Below are 18,472 nucleotides of genomic sequence, written 5' to 3'. Positions count from 1 at the left end.
ATGAGTCTAAATTTAACAAAATATTTTGAAAGAATCTATTGTTGAATGAAGTATCTACATTGAGAATGTTTAAAAGATTAAAGTCTGTTCTAGTGAAAGAGAATGAACCACGGAGTTGAACAATCTGAATACATATAATGCTAATCCTGACAATTAGCAGTATGAATCTGATCACTTAATCTCTCTGGGCATCTAAGAATATGAAAATATGAAGAGCAGACTGAACAGACAATTTTAAACTCTTACAAAGTCCCTGATTTTAAGCACTGTAAGACAATTGTCATCCTTGGTTAATTTGACTATAAAGTGAAATTAATATCCTTCATTAATTTAGAAAAATAATCTCAACGTTATCCTTCCACGACAATCCTTCCATTGTCTTCCATGAAACCAGTCCCTGGTGCCAATTAATTTAGAAGGATAATCTAAACATTATCCTTCACCATGTTGGTCAGGCTGGACTGGTTTTATGGAAGACAGTATTTCCACAAACGGGAAGGGGATGGTTTGGGGATGAAACTGACGAAACTCTTCCACCTCAGATCATCAGGCATTAAATTCTCATAAGGAGCACGCAACCTAGATCTCTTGTTTGTGTAGTTCACAGTAGGGTTTGGGCTCCTGTAAGATTCTAATGTCCCTGCTGATCTGACAGGAGGGAGAAGCTCAAGTGGTAATGCTTGTTCTGTATCAGTCTGTGGCCTGGGGGGTTGGGGACCCCTGATTTACAGTATCTGTTGTTTACCAGGCACTGCACTAGGTACTGAGAAGACAGATATGAATAAGACCCTGACCCTGACATTGAAGGACTCACAGTCTAGGAGGGGACAAAGACAAGTGAATGTCTAATTATCCTACTTAGTAAGTGAAAAAAAGTTTCAAATATACTTGAAGTACGAAAATAACCCAGGAAGTGACTGACTCTATCTGGGTAGAGTGAGGAAAGGCTTTACAGAACAATTATATCTAAAATGAATTTTAACAGATGAAAAGAGTTTGCCAAATCAAGAAGAGGGATAGGATAATATTAGACTGAAGAAATAGGTTGTTCAAAGGGACTCAAGAGCAGTTCAGTATTGATGGAGTACAAAATAAGATGGGATGGCAAGGAAATAAATGAGTCTCAAGAGCTATTCAAGGATTATAAATGGTTATATACCCTATGTTACTCAGGATTGAATCGGCCCTGTAAGCAGTGAGGAACTACTATAGGCATTTTTAGAGGAGGGGCTATTTATCAGATTTTTAAATGTATTAATTTTTTCACTGAGTTCAAATAAGCATTCAGTATTAAAAATTGTGAATAACAAGGTACCTTTATGAACCTAAAAATAATTTATTATGTACTTTTGCCTTTTAAACAGTCTTTGCCTAGCATATTATCTAGCAGATTACAGTCAGCGTTTGATAAATGATGACTAAACTGTAGAAGACAGAGTATCAGTGGGCATGGTGCTTAATAACAAAGATTTTAAAATATAAAAATAGAAATGTTGAATGGCAAAAAGTGCAAAAATCTTATAAGTTTCCTTTCAAGGAGTGGGGTGGGAGAATGGAAGGGAATAGCCTCCCTTCTCAAATGCAGACCTTTCTCTTAATGACTTTTTTCCATCTAATAGTTAATCAGAACCAAAGCCTTCTTTTCCTTCTCAACCCTCTTTTCCTTACTTAATACTCATATGCAAAGACTCCTAGCCACAACCTAGTAAAACAACTTCCCCAGCATTGTCCAATATAAGTTTATTATCTTCTCTAACACTACACACAGTCTTCAGCTTTAAAATTCCAAGAGTCCTCTAACGCTCTACTTCTAATATGCTTATAACCATTTCAAAATCCAATGCTGCTATAATATCTCTATCATGCTCACTGCTACACCCTTTCCCAACCACACCTTCATCATTTGAAACCTGCATTACAGCTCCACTCTCCTTATTCGGTCCTACAAACCTCATTAAGGCAGGAAGAAAAGAATTTGGAAGTAAGTCCAGGTGTATTTAACGTGCATGGTCATCCTAGAGGACTAACTCTTATGTTTATCTTTGTCCGTATTGTAGAGTTAAATGACTTCACAGGGGCCCATGTAACACCAGTATTGCAGACCCAGGTGTCACAAATTCAAGTAGCACATTCTGATTTTCTGCCCCTTCTTCTACTCCTGTAGAAGATGAATCCGCAGGCAAGAATGATGGATGGGTGAAAGGGAGGGGGTATACGAAAGCCCAGAGGCGGAGTCTTCACTTCCGATTGCCACGCTATATTAAGAAAGCCAAGAGACAGTCTGGCCTTTCCGCAAGACACAAGAAAAGGCAGATCAGACTCCCCGGCTCCTCGGGTAGTTCTCAAAAGCAAAGACAAAAATAAGAAATTGGTCTGAAGAAAGAGTCCTTTGCTTGTTCAGCACTCACCTGTCAAGAGCGGCGTGGACGGCGCCATATTGTCCCGGAAAGAGAAACCCATCCACTCGGGTGAGAGTTCACGAGGGCGGCACCCGGCCCCTACACGTCTCCTCAGGCGTGGAGACAGCGAGTTGGTATTTCCGGAGCCATCAGCCTCGGGGCCAATTCACTTCCGGTTGCGGTAGAGGCGGAAAAGGCCCCCGAACGCGCACGCGCAGATTCGGGGCGACGTTTGACAGGGCTTGGGAGGGCTGAACTGGGGCCGGTGCGCTTGCTTTCGCCCTCCTTCTCCAGCGGGAGGGGTCCGCACTTCCGCGGGGCGGAGCCCACCTAGTGCTGACGTTGGCAGCAGAACCCAAAGTAGATCGAGGCGGCGGGCTGCACCGTCCGGTTGTTGCGTTGCGTTTCCTTCCTCTTTCACTCCGCGCTCCCGGCTGCGGCCAAAGCGACGGCGACGGCGGCGTGAGAACGACCAGGCGGCCAGTTCTCTTCCTCCCGCGCACCCGCCTTCCTCGGCCAGTCAGTAGGCGGCCGGCGCCCAGCTAGTGCTCAGCCTCCGCGTTTGCCGCGCCCAGGCCCAGCGGCCGTAGCTAGCGCCTGGCCTGAGAACGTCGGCGCTCCGGCGGCGCGGGCACCTAGGAGCGGAGCCTCACAGCGGCTCGAGAGGAGGCAGGCGAGCGAGCCAGTCCGAGGGGTGGCCAGGGCAGGTGGTGGCGCTGCGAAGATGGTCGCCAAGCAGAGGATCCGTATGGCCAACGAGAAGCACAGCAAGAACATTACCCAGCGCGGCAACGTCGCCAAGACGTCGGTAAGGAAAGACCGGGCGCCCCTCTGCGTTCCGCAGCCGGTGCTGAGTCTGGGTCCCTGGGGCCGCGTCGCGTTTTGTCTCGGACCCGGCCGACCGTGGGCTGGTGCTGTGGAGGGGTAGGGGCCCGAGTCTATGAGCCAGCCGACTGTGGGGGCTCGGGAACGGGAGACCTGTGAAATAAGGAGGCCCGGCGACCGGGGTGCCGGCTGTGGGAGCCTGGGGTCCGAGTGGTTTCTCTGCATCTGAAATGGTGGATTTTCCCTTTTGCAGAGAAATGCCCCCGAAGAGAAGGCGTCTGTAGGACCCTGGTTATTGGCTCTCTTCATTTTTGTTGTTTGTGGCTCTGGTAAGTGTCTTGGGCGCTCCCATCAGTAGGGTCTTGGGTGAAAGGGTTTAGGATGACGTGGTGACCGGTCAGTAATGAGTCCTACCTGCGTAGTTCTCAGCCCACCTGCCGAGGACTCCTCATAATTCTGTTTCATCTGAACCAAATTATTTGTTCCACATATGCACAGAGGGTGGTGCTCCAGAAACTTCTCCCAGCTTGATTTGTACTCACTGGAGATCAGAAAGGAGGTCAGGTCCTTGTTAATGATCAAGTTGGAAGAAATGTAAGACTGAACAAAACCTCATGGAATGAGAATTTAGAATGTTTTGTAACTCCATTATCAGTCTTTGCAAAGAAACTTATAAATATGTACATATAGATGTTAGAACTTGATTTAACATATGCCAGAATCTAATGTCTTAATGTCAAAATTGAGTATATTTTATCAAGTAAAGCTTGTGCAAAGAATTGATTCACTATAGTGGAAATGTACCTGATTGGCATTTTAATGTGTGAGTCAAATGTTTTTAGCTTAATAAAAGAAACGTTTGACATATGGTAAAAAAAAAAAAAAAAAAAAAAATGGTCAGGGCAGCCTGCTGTCAGAGTAACAGACACTTGCCTTTGCAAATAGATTACAAAAAAAAGTCTTTCCTCTCTTCATTTATCATCTTAATATGCAGGCTGTTAATATTGAAGTGGTTGTTTGTTTTCCACATTCTAAAGTTACTGAGATTTCTGTTGAATGCTTCACTTTGCCTTTCTTCTGCACTTACCAATTGGAAGCTTTCCTGATAAATGGCTGAGAGCCAAGCAGTTTATATAACCTAAAGATTATTGAATTTCAGCTTTGTGAGAATGAGGAAACATGCATGTGTTATAGGCCAGGCCTTAAAAGGATGCTAAATTGTTTAAGGATAAACTAAAATAATTCTATGCTAGAAAAACCTGTTTGCTTTGGTGCTTTAAGTTCTTTATAAAATGATTACTTGGATACTTAGACATAAAATTCAGGGAAGCTAAGAAAAAAAATAACTCAGGGTCATTTCATTGTTTTGTTTATTCAGGTAGGCCTGTCTTCACTTATTATAATGAAGTTATGTCGCATTTGCTAATAAGAGTATGGTTGGATTCTTCAGCTACCTTAATAAATACGTCAGTCACCAGACCTATTTCATTCAAAGCTTATTTTAATATTTGCTCTTTCTTTTTGCAGCAATTTTCCAGATTATTCAAAGTATCAGGATGGGCATGTGAAGTGACTGACCTTAAGATGTTTCCATTCTCCTGTGAATTTTAACTTGAACTCATTCCTGATGTTTGATACCCTGGTTGAAAACAATTCAGTAAAGCATCCTGCCTCAGAATGACTTTCCTATCATGCTTCATGTGTCATTCCAAGGTTTCTTCATGAGTCATTCCAAGTTTTCTAGTCCATACCACAGTGCCTTGCAAAAAACACCACATGAATAAAGCAATAAAATTTGATTAAGATACAGTAGTGGACCCTACTTATTCAGTCAATAAAGAGTAAGTTTTTTTAATGTGGTTATTAAAACAGAATGGACAATTAGGCTAAGTCTGCATACAAAGGGTCTAGATTTTGTTAACCCTAATGTATAAATGCAGTTAGCTTAAATTACAGTTTGAAGTCTTGTGGTTTTTATATAGCTAGGCACTTTATTACTCTCTTGAACTGAAAGCACACTCCCTTATAGGATCATGTAACTGTCCTGTAATAAGGTGCTTATAAATGGAACAACTACACAGCCTAGTTTTACCACAACCTTTAGCATCTAAATATTTTTAAAAGCTTCTAAATGTCTAATATAAAAGGAGATGCTTTAGCTACAACATCTATTTTACCAATATTGTTTCCATTACACTACTGTGGATTTTACATGAGTGAGTATAGTAACCCAAGATGCCATTGAAAAAAAAAATTGATCATTTTCTAACTTATCAGTTACTGTGGTTTCACTAAAAGCTACCGTGGTGGAGTGAAGTCAGTCAGGGAAGGTTTGTTTATGTTACCTTGATTTCACCAGAATTATTTTAGTATATCCAAGGGATTTACTATGCCAAACAAAATTTTAGGGAAAAATACTACTAAAAATGGATGCCTCATAAGAACATGCTGTTGAGGCCAATGTGCCATAAGATATTTTATTTTAGCATGTTAAATAGCACTTTTAATAGCAAAAAAAGGCACATCAACTACAAAGTTATACTTATTTTGGAAATGCTTTTTCTAGATTAATGATTGAAATGCCTTTAGGGTACTAGACACATCAGCCTAAAGTGGCATCTTTAATTGAATGGATTTACTGATAAGGATCAGTCTTTAGTCTTCCCTTTGTTATATGATTTTCTAGGTTATGGTTGATCAAATTTACTTTTTACTCATGGTAAGGGTGAGGGTGATAGGGCAGGTTTTGGGTTTTCTAGTACTGTTGAAAACTGCAAGTATTGGCTCTTTGTATACTTAGCCATAACTTGGTGAAAAAAACCTGAGCGGTGTCTATGTATTAATGCATTGGAAAGAAAGCTGCTTGTGTTTGCTTTGTTAATTGTCTTTAAAATATTTCTTTAAAATAAGCTGTTTTAAGAGGAACAGAAGGGAAATCTGCTACCTAGTCTATACACAGTGTGAACCTCATAGAGGGCTTCTGATACCCTCAAACGAGAACAGTAAGGGAGCGGAGTGGTTAAGGACTTTCTGGAATAAGAAATGAATCAACTCACCTTGGGCCAGCAGGTTTTTAACTAAATTGTTATTGCCTTTCTCACCCAGTTAATCAATCTCTGTACTTGTTTCCCTTTTTGAAACAAGTATCTTGGTTAACTAATTCTGTTTTATGGTTGCGCTGAATTCATAGCAGGTGCCTTATTCTTTGCTTTGAGTCAAACCATTCCATATCAGAATTTTCCTTGTTTTTTTGTAGATAATTGGCTTTAAGTTGTCATTTTTGTTTTTTAATGTACAGTGTTCTGATACATTGACTGTTAAATTGCTATAGCTGGCAATCATTTTACATATGTAAAATTGCATTCCCTTTGTATTTCATGTGTAATTTACCAATTAAGTGCATTTTATATTCAGGTTGGATTATGCATGTTTGGGTAAACAAAAGCTGTGTCTCACTTGATTTATTCTTTAAAAATAAAGTTCCCTGAATATTTGATGCTTTTCTTCTAAAAGGAAATGATTTTACAGTTACCTGAGTGTACTTTTTATGGTTATTAGAAAATGATTTTAAAGAATGTTTAGTATTGTACTGAAAAGAAATGGTATGCAGAGGCACAGATATTAAGATTTATAACTGGAAATGGGTAGTAAGAAAAATATAGAAAGCACAATCATTTGAATATTTTTCCACTTAGGATTTCCTAATCTCCTTTTCATCCAATTCAGGCTCAAAATAAAGCACAATTCTCTGATCTCCCTTTGCCAGTTGAATTTTATAGATCATCTAATATTGAGCACAGTATAAGAATAAATACTTTATTGGGGTTGTCAACGTTACTCAGTTACTCTTTGTGGTTTTAGCTGTAACATTTCAACAAGTTGTCAATTATTGTATCTGTTGGGTTGTATACAGTATTGCTTAAAATAATTAAGTGGACTTCCAAAAGTAAGATTTCCATTGTAACAGGATACATTGTAATGGGTTTTGACTTACATTAAAGAAATGTGTATAGTCAACTGCAGGGCCATGACTCTTCTCACTGAGGTACTGGAGTTCTGTTGGTACAAGGGACAACCATGTTGAGCTGGATTATGTTCTTGGGCTCAGTGGCAGCTTCACCAACAAAACTTGTGCTTTATTATCTGTAAACTTTAGAGCAGCAGATTCTCCACGTAGAAATTGTTCTTAAGTTTGATTTGCCTTTACCTGCCTTTTTAGTTTTTAAATTTATTTTTTAAATGGAAACCCTAACTTTCCAAGAGATAGGAGTTGGTTGGCTTCAACAGCAGACTCTATGGCACTCCCTCAGAGATGCGTTTCCTGTCTAAACTTACTTAGTACCACGCTAGCTATTTGTACTACTTTATCTTCAAATTGAATTAGGACACGTGTCCTTATTTAGAAAGAGGACTAATGAACAATAAAAGGCTAGAAATTAAGGGAAAAAAATTAACTCCCTGGGCTTAGGTAATTCAAAGTAAATTAACATATATCACAGAAAGAAAGAGGGACCTGGAAAATTTAGTCCAACTGCTTCAATTCACAGATGAATAAAAATGTGCATTTTAGTCAATGATCATACATGCTAGGTATGGAACTGTAAATATATAGTCCCGACACTGAAATGTCTTTCAGTTCAGTGGTGAAGGAACAGACATAAAATGAAAGCATAACCACAATCAGAATAAGTATTTCAAAGGAAGAGTAAAACCAGGTAAATTTTTGTTTGATTTTTGTTTTGTTTTGTTTTTGCCATCATAGAGCTAATTTGGGGAGAGCAGAAATGAACCAAAGTTTCTTGCACTCTATGGTAACAATAGAAATGATTGCAAAACTTACACTCAGAACACTTCTGTTTTCATGAGCTCTTCTGCTTTCACAAAAGTTTTGAACTTTTTTTTAAATTGCCAATTCAAAGAAGAAAAAAGGAATCTCCATTTTATGAATACATGAAAAAAATAGTGACAAATTTACTATTGGTGTCACTGTACAGCACAAAAATGCAAAGCTCAGTAATGTTACCACTGTGATATATTCAAGGTTACATTTTTAAAATTATTTTGCTAGAGTTCTATTTTGTTTAAAATTCTTTCATCTGGGCCAGGCGCAGTGGCCCATCTGTAATCCCAGCACTTTGGGAGGCCAAGGTCGGTGGATCACTGAGGTCAGTAATTCAAGAACATCCTGGCCAACATGGCGAAACCCTGTCTCTACTAAAAATACAAAATTAGCTGGGTGTGATGGCTCATGCCTGTGATCTCAGCTACTTGAGAGGCTGAGGCAGGAGAGTCACTTGAACCTGGGAGGCAAAGGTTGCAGTGAGCTGAGATCGTGCCATTGCACTTCAGCCTAGACAACAAGAGCAAAACTCAGTCTCAAAAAAAAAAAAAAATCTGTGATGTTAAAATGTCTAAAATAAATGTTTTTATTTTGTTTTTAATTTAAAAAGAAATAAGAGATGCAGTCTTGCCATTTTGCCCAGGCTGTTCTTAAACTCCTGGGCTCAAGTGATCCTCCACCTCAGCCTCCCAAAGTGCTGAGTTTACAGGTAAGAGGCACTGCAGCTGGCGAAAATAAAAAATTTTAAAATAATAGTCCAGTAGTCCAAAAAATGAAGCAATGTGCCCTGCAGAAATACTTTTTATAACAAAAGTTTAATGAATATTTTCCAGTGTGCAAATTTTTTTGCAATGCAAATAGAACAAATCTATAAATTTAAATTATTAAAACTGATTACAGTATCATTACATGGACTAATAACAAATGTTTCTTTTCTAACACCATGTATTATGGAGAAAGCCTGCCCAACAAGAGAATGAGAATAATTGATTTTGAACTGGAATAATTGATTTAGGAGCTTTTATTTTACATTTGAGGACGTTATGGCCTAGAGATATTGTTCTTCCTAACACCGATAAAGCAGTGGCAGAGTAAGGATTAGAAAACTGGTTTTGTAATGATGAAATTGGAGCTCAGTATGTTGAATGCCAAGGAATTATGATGCTTTAAGCGTGTCTCTCTTTTTTTTTTTTTTTTTTAGCAATTTAAAGCACTTTTATATTAAACAAGAAAGTAATGTCTCCTTTTAACTTCGAAGATTATGTATTAATCTAATGAAACTATGAGTTCTCCATGGTGGTAAAACCTGAATGTTTATTAATCTCACATGGCTTCCCACTGCCATTGGGATGAAGTAACTCTCTTGCCTTGGTTTTCAGGAGGCTTCACAGCCTACCTTTCAGCCTTGCCCCCCCACTGCTTCCCTCCATACAACTGTTCTAACCCAGATTTTTCAGATACTTTTACTTCGGGTGGTTTTGCCCATTTTCCTGCATTACAATACTACTTAACTTTTCCAGCTTTAATTTCACTTATCCTGTAAAGCTTTCTCTTGCCATGGGAATCAGCAAGACTCTCTTTGGGACTTATAGCCCTGGACCAGTTAGCATTTAGTACGTTCACATGTTTATTAGTTTATTAGTTTTGTTTCTTATTTTCTCAGACATGGAATCCTCAAGGACAGAGGCTATGTCATTTATTACTTTCTTCATCTACTGTCATCACTCCCTTGGCTAGTACAGCGCTTCACCCACATATAGTGGGAGTTCAACATACTAATTGAGTGATAAAGTGAAAGAGATCAATGAATGCCTTATATCAGAATAATCTTTAAGAAGCAGGTCTTTTTGTAAGATCCGCTAACCCTGGTATAACAGTCATCCCAACTACTTCCAAGCCTGGTCATCTCTGCTTGATGACTGGGCTCAGCACCAGAATTCGGTTTCTTTATCCTTTAAACAAACTTATCCAGGATAGGCTTGATATTTGAAAGTACTTCAACAGTGTGATATTTGTCTTTCAGTCATATTTGAGAACCGTTCATAATGTGTCATTGAGAAAACAAAAAACCACTTTATCAAAGAAAGCTGACATTTTACCACACCGGTCAGTCCGGTTATAAGGAAAGAGTCAAACAGCCATGCTTGCTGTTAGAGCAGGTGCTTGTGGGCTGTGAGCTGCCTTCTGTCCCAGCCCCATCCTAAGGCGTAGGAAGGGACAGTGTACCCTTCTCTGTGCCAGACCCATGCAAACCAGGCAAGTATACTCCAAACCAAATCCAGCCCCTGAGGAGAAAAAGCTTGTTCTCCTCGCAAAGGAACTCCCCACAGCAAGTCCACACCATCTTGACTATCATTTAGGATGTGGTGTGGTTACCAAAGCAGGTCTCAAACATTGGGCAAAGGAGACTTCCAGCACCCTTTTGGGAAAATGTCATCCATGGAGCCACACAAAGCACCCTACTCACAGCACATTTAGCTTCTGGCACCCAGGAGGGCCAGACCAGGGGAGACCACCGAGACGCTGCAACTTTGTTTTCTGTTTGACATGTGTAGCACCAATAAACGCACAACTGCAGATCCCAAAGCACAAATGCATCCGGGACTGAGACAGATTGTAATTTAGGATAAAGCCTAAATCATAAAGGTGATTTTGCAGTGGAATTATCCACGCATGTTTCTGCCTAGCTCTAGCCCTAGTCACTAGTGCACAGTCTGCCTGTTAATTACTCATGGATTAAGTGGAGAAGAAAAGTACCACAGACAATGAAGATCCTCTGGAAAGTCATTGTTCTTGCTCAAGAATAGTATGAAGATGTTTTTCAAGGCCAGATTCCTTTCTTTTTGTAAATATCCCACTGAAATTCATCGATGTTGCCAAATATATACAGGGAAAGCTGACCCAGCAGAGTTTAGTACTCAGCCTGGTTTTGGCCAGGCTTAGTGGCTCATGCCGATAATCCCAGCAGTTGAGGAGGCCAAGGTGGGTAGATTGCTTGAGCTCAGGAATTTGAGACCAGTCTGGGCAATATGGTGAGACCCTGTCTCTACAAAAAATACAAAAATTAGCTGGGCTTGTGCCTGTGGGCTTGTAGCATGTGCCTGTGGTCCTAGCTACTCTGGAGGCTCAGGTGGGAGGATTGCTTAAGCCCTGGAGGCAGAGATTGCAGTGAGCCAAGATCACACTACTCCACTCCAGCCTGGGCAGTGGAGCCAGAACCTATCAAAAACAAAACAACAACAACAACAAAAACTTAAACAAAAACAAAAACTCAGCCTGATCTAATCTGCTACTTAGAGTGTAGGTTGGGAACCAGCAGTAACCTAGAAGCCTGATAAAAATACGGTGTCTCAGTCACCCCATCCAAGGCCCACTGAATCAGAATCTGCATTTTCACAGGATCCTTAGGTGATCTGTCTGCAAACAAAACTTTGAGAAGTATTGAAAAGGGCCCCGAGTTCTGGTTCCAGCACTGGCACTAACTAGTTCCATAGTCTTGCATCCCAAAACCTCCTTGAGCCTCATTCATTTCACTTGAGGAAAAAGAAACACCCACCTGCCTCATATAGCTGTTACCATCTAATGATGGTAAAATCACTTTGAAAAATTAGAAATACTCTATGCAAATAAGATACTACTGACTTTGTGAACTGCAAAACCAAATAGAGCTCTGATAGGGCGAAGGGACTTCCTTACTGAAAACAAAAAGAAATCATAGCCTTCATATTGATATTTGGCTTGGCTAAAAGTCACCTACCATCCTAGGATCACTAACTATTTGTAGATCTCAAATTAAGCTTTTACCTTTCCAAAGTTTTGCCTTCCGAATGGCTTCTCAAAATGTATAGTACTGTGAATCATATTCTGCGATTTAGCTTCCGCTGAAAAATGTTTTGCATGTACCAGGTTGGGATCATTTTGGTCTGAAAGTTACTCTTCCACACCAGTTAGCCCAGCTTCAGAGGCTCTTATGACACCCTTTTATTACCTTACTTCAAATTTGCCAGCACTAGGAAGTGCAGTAATTGTGCTTACAGGTAGTGCCATCCTGGACATGAAAAAGGCACTCAGCAAATATGTAGGCTCTTAAAACTTGTCTTGGAAAAGCCTTGAAATCCCCATTAGAAGAAAACAGAAAAATGTTTAGAAAAAATACATGGAATTTGGGCTGGGTGTGGTGGCTTATGCCTTTAATCCCAGCACTTTGGGAGCCAAGTTGGAGGACTGCTTGAGTGAGCCCAGGAGTTTGAGACCAGTCTGGGCAATATAGTAAGACCCTATCTCTATTTCAAAAAAAAAAAAAAACTTAGCCTAATCTGGTGGCTCATGCCTATAGTCCCAGCTACTTAGGAGGCTGAGGTTGGAAGATTGCTTGGGAGGTCAAGGCTGCAGTGAGCTGAGATCACACTACTGTACTCGAGCCTGGGTGACAAAGTAAGACTGTCTCAAATAAACAATATGGAATTTGATTTTATACCTTCCGCATTTTAAAATAAATTTAGATTTACAGAAAGGTTGCAAAGATAGCATAGAAAGTTCCCGTATATTCCTTTACTCAGCTTCCCCTAATATTAACATCTTACATAACCATGGTACATTTTTCAAAACCAAGAAATTAACAGAACAGCAATACTTTAACTAACCTAGGACTGTATTTAGATTGCACCAATATTCTACTAATGTCCCTTTTCTGTTTCTGGATCCCATCAAAGTTAACCACACTTCAATTTAGCCTTCGGTCTTTTTTTTTTTTTTTTTTTGAGAGTGTCTCTTTCTGTCACCCAGGCTGAAGTGTAGTGGTGCGATCATTGCTCACTGCAGCCTAGAACTCCTAGCCTCCAGTGATCCTCCCACCTTGGCCTCCCAAAGTCCTGGGATTTTAAGCATGAACCACTGCACCTGGCCCTCTTTTTTCATTTGTTTTTTAGTAATGAGCAAATTGTGCCTCATATCAAATATCAGATAAAAATCCAGTACACTACATTTTAAAACATTTTAATTATTAAAAGTCCAAATATACATAAAATAAATGAGATGTCTACATGACACTACCAATATGCCACAGTTGTTAAAGTTTTGTCATATTTGCTTCAAATCTCTTTTTAAAAATATAAACAAAATGTTATAGGTAGGATGAATATATCTCTTATTTGACCCCTAAAGTCAGTGTAGGCCATTTACATATTTTTCTGGTACTTTTAGAGTACATGTATAAATTTATAAATAAAACATACCCTTGTACACTTTTAAGATTTAGAGAGGTGGTATCAAACTGTACATCGTCATATGAAACATTATACTCAACATCATTTTGAAGTTTCTTCAGTGGATCTGATTCATTCATTTGAATTGCTTTATAGAGTATACTCTTTTAAATAAGCTACATTTATTTATCTGACTTTCTTATGAGGGATAATGAAGTTGTTTCCACTTGTTCACCTTTGCAATCTGGGTTGTAATGAATATGGGTATTTATATTAATATATTGTCTCCTTGTATAGCTGTATACAGAATTCCTCTAGTCTAGAATCTGGTTGTCTGGGCATGAGGTATGTACCTCTTCAAATGTATGAGATATGGTGAAATTGCTATCCAAAAGAGGGTACAAAAACATTGTTTCCACTAGCACTGTGCAAGAGCTCCTCTATCCTCAAGTGCTCACTAAAATTTCATTTTATCGGATATTAACTTGTGTCCGTCTAATAAGAAGGTAAAGTTGTCTCCCTGTTTTAATATGCATTTATCTGATTACTAGCAAGGTTGAGTAACTTTTCAAGTGCTGGCTCTGAAGCCTGGATTTGTATCTGTTTTCTGTCACTTTGTTTCTATATAACGTTGGGCAATATAAGCCTCAGTTTCCTCAACTATAAAATAAAAATTAAATGAGCTTATGTATGTGAAACACACAGAAATGAGACTGGCATCACAAGATGCCCTGGATTCATCTGAGATATTTCCCTTTCTAAACTTGGAATCAGCCATTTTCCCCAGGAGTTCTGGTTCTTTTTATCAGGATATGGTATTTAGAGATTGCAACCTGAACTCTAGGGGAGCCCATTGCAGCTGTGTCGTCACTGCTTCTAAGACTTTTAGTGAACATAACTTATCAAATATGTATTTTTAAGGGAAAATTTTTACTGTTATTCATACTGGTATAAATTTATACTGATATTTCCAATTCGAATGTAAGTCTATAAGTTTTCACTTATGTCTTTAATTTTATGTTTGTATCCCTTAAAAAAAATTTTTTTTTTTTTTCAGAGACTAAGTCTTGCTTTGTCACCCAGGCAGGTTTAGTGGAGTAGCTCACTGCAGCCTCAAACTGCTGGGCTCAAGCAATCCTCCCACATAAGCCTCCTGAGTAGCTAGGACTATAGGTACTCCCGCCACCATGGCTGGCTAATTGTTTGTATTTTATTGTAGAGACAGGGTCTCACTATGTTGACCAGGCTGGTCTGGATCTCCTGGGCTCAAGTGATCTTCCCACCTTGGCCTCCCAAAGTGCTGGGATTACAGGTGTGAACCACTTTGCCCTGCCTTCTTTCATGTCTTTCAACAATGTTTTGTAGTTTTCAGAATATAAGTTTTGTTCTTGTTAAATTTATTTCTAAGCACATTATTCTTTTTTATTCCATTGTAAGTGGAACTTTTTCCTCAATTTTATTTTCTTTTTGCTCACTGCACTGTATAGACATAGAGTTTGTTTTCATATATTGATCTTGTGCCCTGCAACCTTGTAGAGCTCATTTATTAGTGCTAATAGTTTTTTAGTGAATTCCTTTGGATTTTCCACACACAAGATTATGTGATCTGCAAATAGAGATAGCTTTACTTCTTTCCTTTCCGGTCTGAATGCCTTTTATTTCATTTTCTTGTCTAATTACCCTGGCTAGAATTACCCTCTTGTACAATATTGAATAGAAGTGGCAACAGTGGGCTGGGTACAGTGGCTCATGCCTGTAATCCCAGCATTTTGGGAAGTGGAGGTGGGCAGATTGCCTGAGGTCAGGAGTTCGAGACCAGCCTGGCCAACATGGTGAAACCCTGTCTCCACTAAACATATAAAAATTAGCCGGGCATGGTGGCGCACACTTGTAATCCCAGCTACTTGGGAGACTGAGGTGGGAGAATTGATTGTACCTAGGGGCAGAGGTTGCAGTGAGTCAAGATCACTCCAGCATGGGCTACAGCATGTGACTCCATCTCAAAAAAAAAAAAAAAAAAAATGGCAACAGTGCACATTTTGTTTTGTTCCGGATCCTAACAAGAACAAGAAAACATTCAGTCTTTTACCGTTAAATATGATGTTAGTTGTGGCTTTTGTAGATGCCTTTTTTCAGGTAGAGATTTTAGTTTGCTGGAGCTCTGTACAATTTTTACATCTATATAAGAGATCTTGGTGTAGTTTTCCTTTCTTGTTGTGTAGGTTTTCTTAGGGTAATACTGACCTCGTAGAATAAATCAGGAGTTGTTCTCTTCTCTTCTATTTCTTGGAAGAGTTTGTGAAGAATTGGCATTAATTTTTTAAATGTTTTTGTAGAATTCACCAATAAAGCCATCTGGGCCTAGGATTTTCTTTGTGGATACTTGTTTCGTTACTAATTCAATTTCTCCCCACCCACTTTAGACATAGTCTTCCTCTGTCACCTGGGCTGGAGTACAGTGGCACAATCATGGCTCAGTGCAGCCTTGACCTCCTGGGCTTAAGAAATCCTCCTTTCTCAGCCTCCTGAGTACCTGGGACTAGAGCTGTATGCCACCATGCCCAGCTAATTATTTATTTTTTGTTTTGTAGAGATGGTGCCTTGTGTTTCCCAGACTGGTCTCAAACTCTTGGGCTCAAGGGATCCTCCCACCTCAGCTTCCCAAAGTGCTGGGGTTACAGGTGTGAGCCACTGTGCCCACCCACAAATTCAGTTTCTTCACTTGTTAGAGGTCTGTTCAGATTCTTTGTTTCTTCTTGACTCAGTGTTAATAATTTGTGTCTTTTTAGAAATTTGTTCATTTTGTTTGTTATCTGGTTGGTATACAGTTGTTCACAATATTCTTTTATAATCATTTTCATTTTGGTAACATTAATAACATTTCTTCTTTCATTTGGGCTTCTCTCTTTCCCTTGGTCAAGCTAGCTAAAGATTTCTCAACTTTGTTGTTCTTTTCAAAGAATCAACTTTCAGGTTTATTCTCTCTATTGTTTTCCTGTTCTCGATTTCTTTACTTTCTATAACTCTTGGTATTCTTGGCTTGCCTGTGCTGGCATGGAAACTTTGCTTTATGAATAAGCTGAAGTGAGTGGGATTGCACCCAATATTCTCAGTAGATTATCCCCCGAGTGGGGCTGGGTAGAAGGGAGCGCCTACCTTTTGGCTATACCACCCAGAACTTAGCCTTTGTAACAGGTAGCTGGGGCAGGAGGAGAAATGGAGACATCCTGCCCTGATGGGACGATACTGCAGCCCTATAGTTGGGAGATGAGGGCAGAGGGACCCCTGTGTTCCTGGCTGTGTCTACCTGGAGTACAGTTCCCATCACACTGAATATGGAAAGGGAAGGAAATGAGTCGTGATTCAAATGCCATAGACACTTACTGTTTCTAAGTTGCTTTAGTAGGTTTTTTTTTTTGTCACCCAGTCACCCAGGCTGTAGTGCAGTCGCACAGTCTTGGTTTACTGCAACCTCCTCCTCCCAGGGTCAAGGGATTCTCCTGCCTCAGCCTCCCAAGTAGCTGGGACCACAGGCATGCACCACCACGTCCAGCTAATTTTTGAATTTTTTAGTAGAGACAGGGTTCCACCATGTTGGCCAGGCTGATCTTGAACTCCTGACCTCGTGATCCGCCTGTCTCGGGCCTCCCAAAGTGCTGGGATTACAGGCGTGAGCCACCACTCCCAGCCAATAACCTTTTTTAAAAAGGCTTTCTTTTATGCTTTTATTATGAGATAGACGATAGAGATATGGATAAATATTCATTTCTTAGATAAATTGTAGTATTGCACAGATACTCTTTTCTTTATCTTGCTTTTTCCACTTAACATATACCCTGGAAACGAAAAGCAAAAAATATATATCCTGGGCATTTGCCCATGTAAGTGTAAAGAGATATTCCTCACTTCTTTTCATAGCTTCGTGATCAGGATGTGCCATGATTTATTCAACCAGTCACTATTCATAGACATTAGTTTTACAGTCTTTTGCCATTACAAATAGAACTGGAATAAATTGCCTTATGTATTCTGTCTTTTCATATTTTTGCAAGTGTGTTTTTAGGATAAATTCTTGGAAGCAAGATTTCTGAGCCAAAGGATAAATGCAGTTCGGTATTATCAAGTTTCCTTCCATTGAGATTCTTCTGTTCTATATTCCCATCAGCAATGTAGCAGAGTGACAGTATTCCTATGTTACTTGTTATAGTGTACTATATATGATTAAGAATCATAATGTATATTCTCTAGTTTTTGGTGCCAGTTCTGTGTTTGTTTATTGGTTCAAGTTGTTAATTATGTTGTTTATGTCTAGATTCTTATCAGTGTTTTTTTTACTTTTTGAGAGAGGTTTATAGACTTGTAAATTTTTTCCAATATTTCTGTAAAATTTTTCTTTAAATATTTTGAGGCTCTGTTAGGTATATTCAAGTTTAGAGATAACTCTCAGATAGATTATTTCTTTTTTGTTATGTAACATCCATTTGAATCTCTAATAGTGCCTTTTCACTTGCAGTCTGTTTTATATGTAACCGTAAGGTTACATATAATCTTTAGTGTATACACACACACACACACACACACTCAAATACATAGTCGGCCCTCCATATCTGTGAGCGTCTGTGATTTCAACCATCCACAGACTGAAAATATTCAGAACAAAATTTCGTAAAGTTTTAAAATGCAAAACTTGAACTTGCCTTGCCGAGTACTGTGTTGAATTTACACGAATGAAATGATGTGCAGGCATTGTGTTAGATGTTGTAGGTGATCCAAAGATGATTTAAAGTGTATGGGAGAATGATAGGTTATATTCAAATACTGTACCATTTTATATAAGGGACTTCTGAGCATCCACAGAGTTTTGTATTTGCCAGGTCCTGGAACCAATCTACTATGGATACCTAGGGCAACTGTATACATTCAAATATACTGAACAATACATATTCAAACATATATTGATATATTTAAATTATATAATAAATGTGTATATATATTCATCTTTCTTTTGGATGCAGTTTGTGCAGTATTTTTTTCTGCTTGTTTATGTTCAATCTATGCCCTTGTGTTGTGTCTAGTATAAATATGTGGATTATAATTATGTTTTTATGTAGTTTAAAAATACTGTTTAATTCATTTACATATATTGAAATTAGTAATGTTCTGGACTTATTTTTACTATTCTTGCCTTTCTGTTTACTGTATGT

The 18,472-nt window shown here is 39.1% G+C and overlaps 2 protein-coding genes across 3 annotated transcripts in view; one reads left to right on the top strand and one right to left on the bottom strand.

The window, feature by feature from the left end:
- EIF2A (eukaryotic translation initiation factor 2A) overlaps positions 1–2,507 on the bottom strand; it is a 37,508-nt gene extending 35,001 nt beyond the window's left edge. The window contains exon 1 of one of the 2 annotated variants that reach the window (XM_021669548.2): positions 2,409–2,507. In XM_021669548.2, the coding sequence (XP_021525223.1) occupies positions 2,409–2,460 (52 nt within the window). In that variant the 5' untranslated portion in view covers positions 2,461–2,507. The remainder of the gene's footprint in view (positions 1–2,408) is intronic. The other variant, XM_064378794.1, reaches the window with a different exon arrangement.
- A 127-nt stretch (positions 2,508–2,634) lies between these two features.
- On the top strand, positions 2,635–6,720 carry SERP1 (stress associated endoplasmic reticulum protein 1). Its single transcript, XM_012437038.2, has 3 exons — positions 2,635–3,207; positions 3,478–3,553; positions 4,752–6,720. Exons 1-3 carry the CDS (start codon positions 3,124–3,126, stop codon positions 4,790–4,792), a joined length of 201 nt encoding a protein of 66 aa, XP_012292461.1. The 5' UTR covers positions 2,635–3,123; the 3' UTR covers positions 4,793–6,720.
- The last annotated feature ends 11,752 nt before the right edge of the window (positions 6,721–18,472 follow it).

This window comes from Aotus nancymaae, unplaced genomic scaffold (genome assembly GCF_030222135.1).
Source record: "Aotus nancymaae isolate 86718 unplaced genomic scaffold, 86718_ANA_hifiasm-v0.15.2.pri h1tg000019l, whole genome shotgun sequence".
In the NCBI taxonomy this organism is placed as follows: domain Eukaryota; kingdom Metazoa; phylum Chordata; class Mammalia; order Primates; family Aotidae; genus Aotus; species Aotus nancymaae.
This window is presented reverse-complemented; position numbering and strand designations above follow the sequence as displayed.

Excerpts from the sequence above, each read along its gene's own strand:
- SERP1 (XM_012437038.2), top strand. The coding sequence starts at position 3,124 with ATGGTCGCCAAGCAGAGGATCCGTATGGCCAACGAGAAGCACAGCAAG. Across the intron at positions 3,208-3,477 it reads GCAACGTCGCCAAGACGTCG|AGAAATGCCCCCGAAGAGAA; the intron begins GTAAGGAAAGAC and ends TCCCTTTTGCAG. Across the intron at positions 3,554-4,751 it reads TTTTGTTGTTTGTGGCTCTG|CAATTTTCCAGATTATTCAA; the intron begins GTAAGTGTCTTG and ends TTCTTTTTGCAG.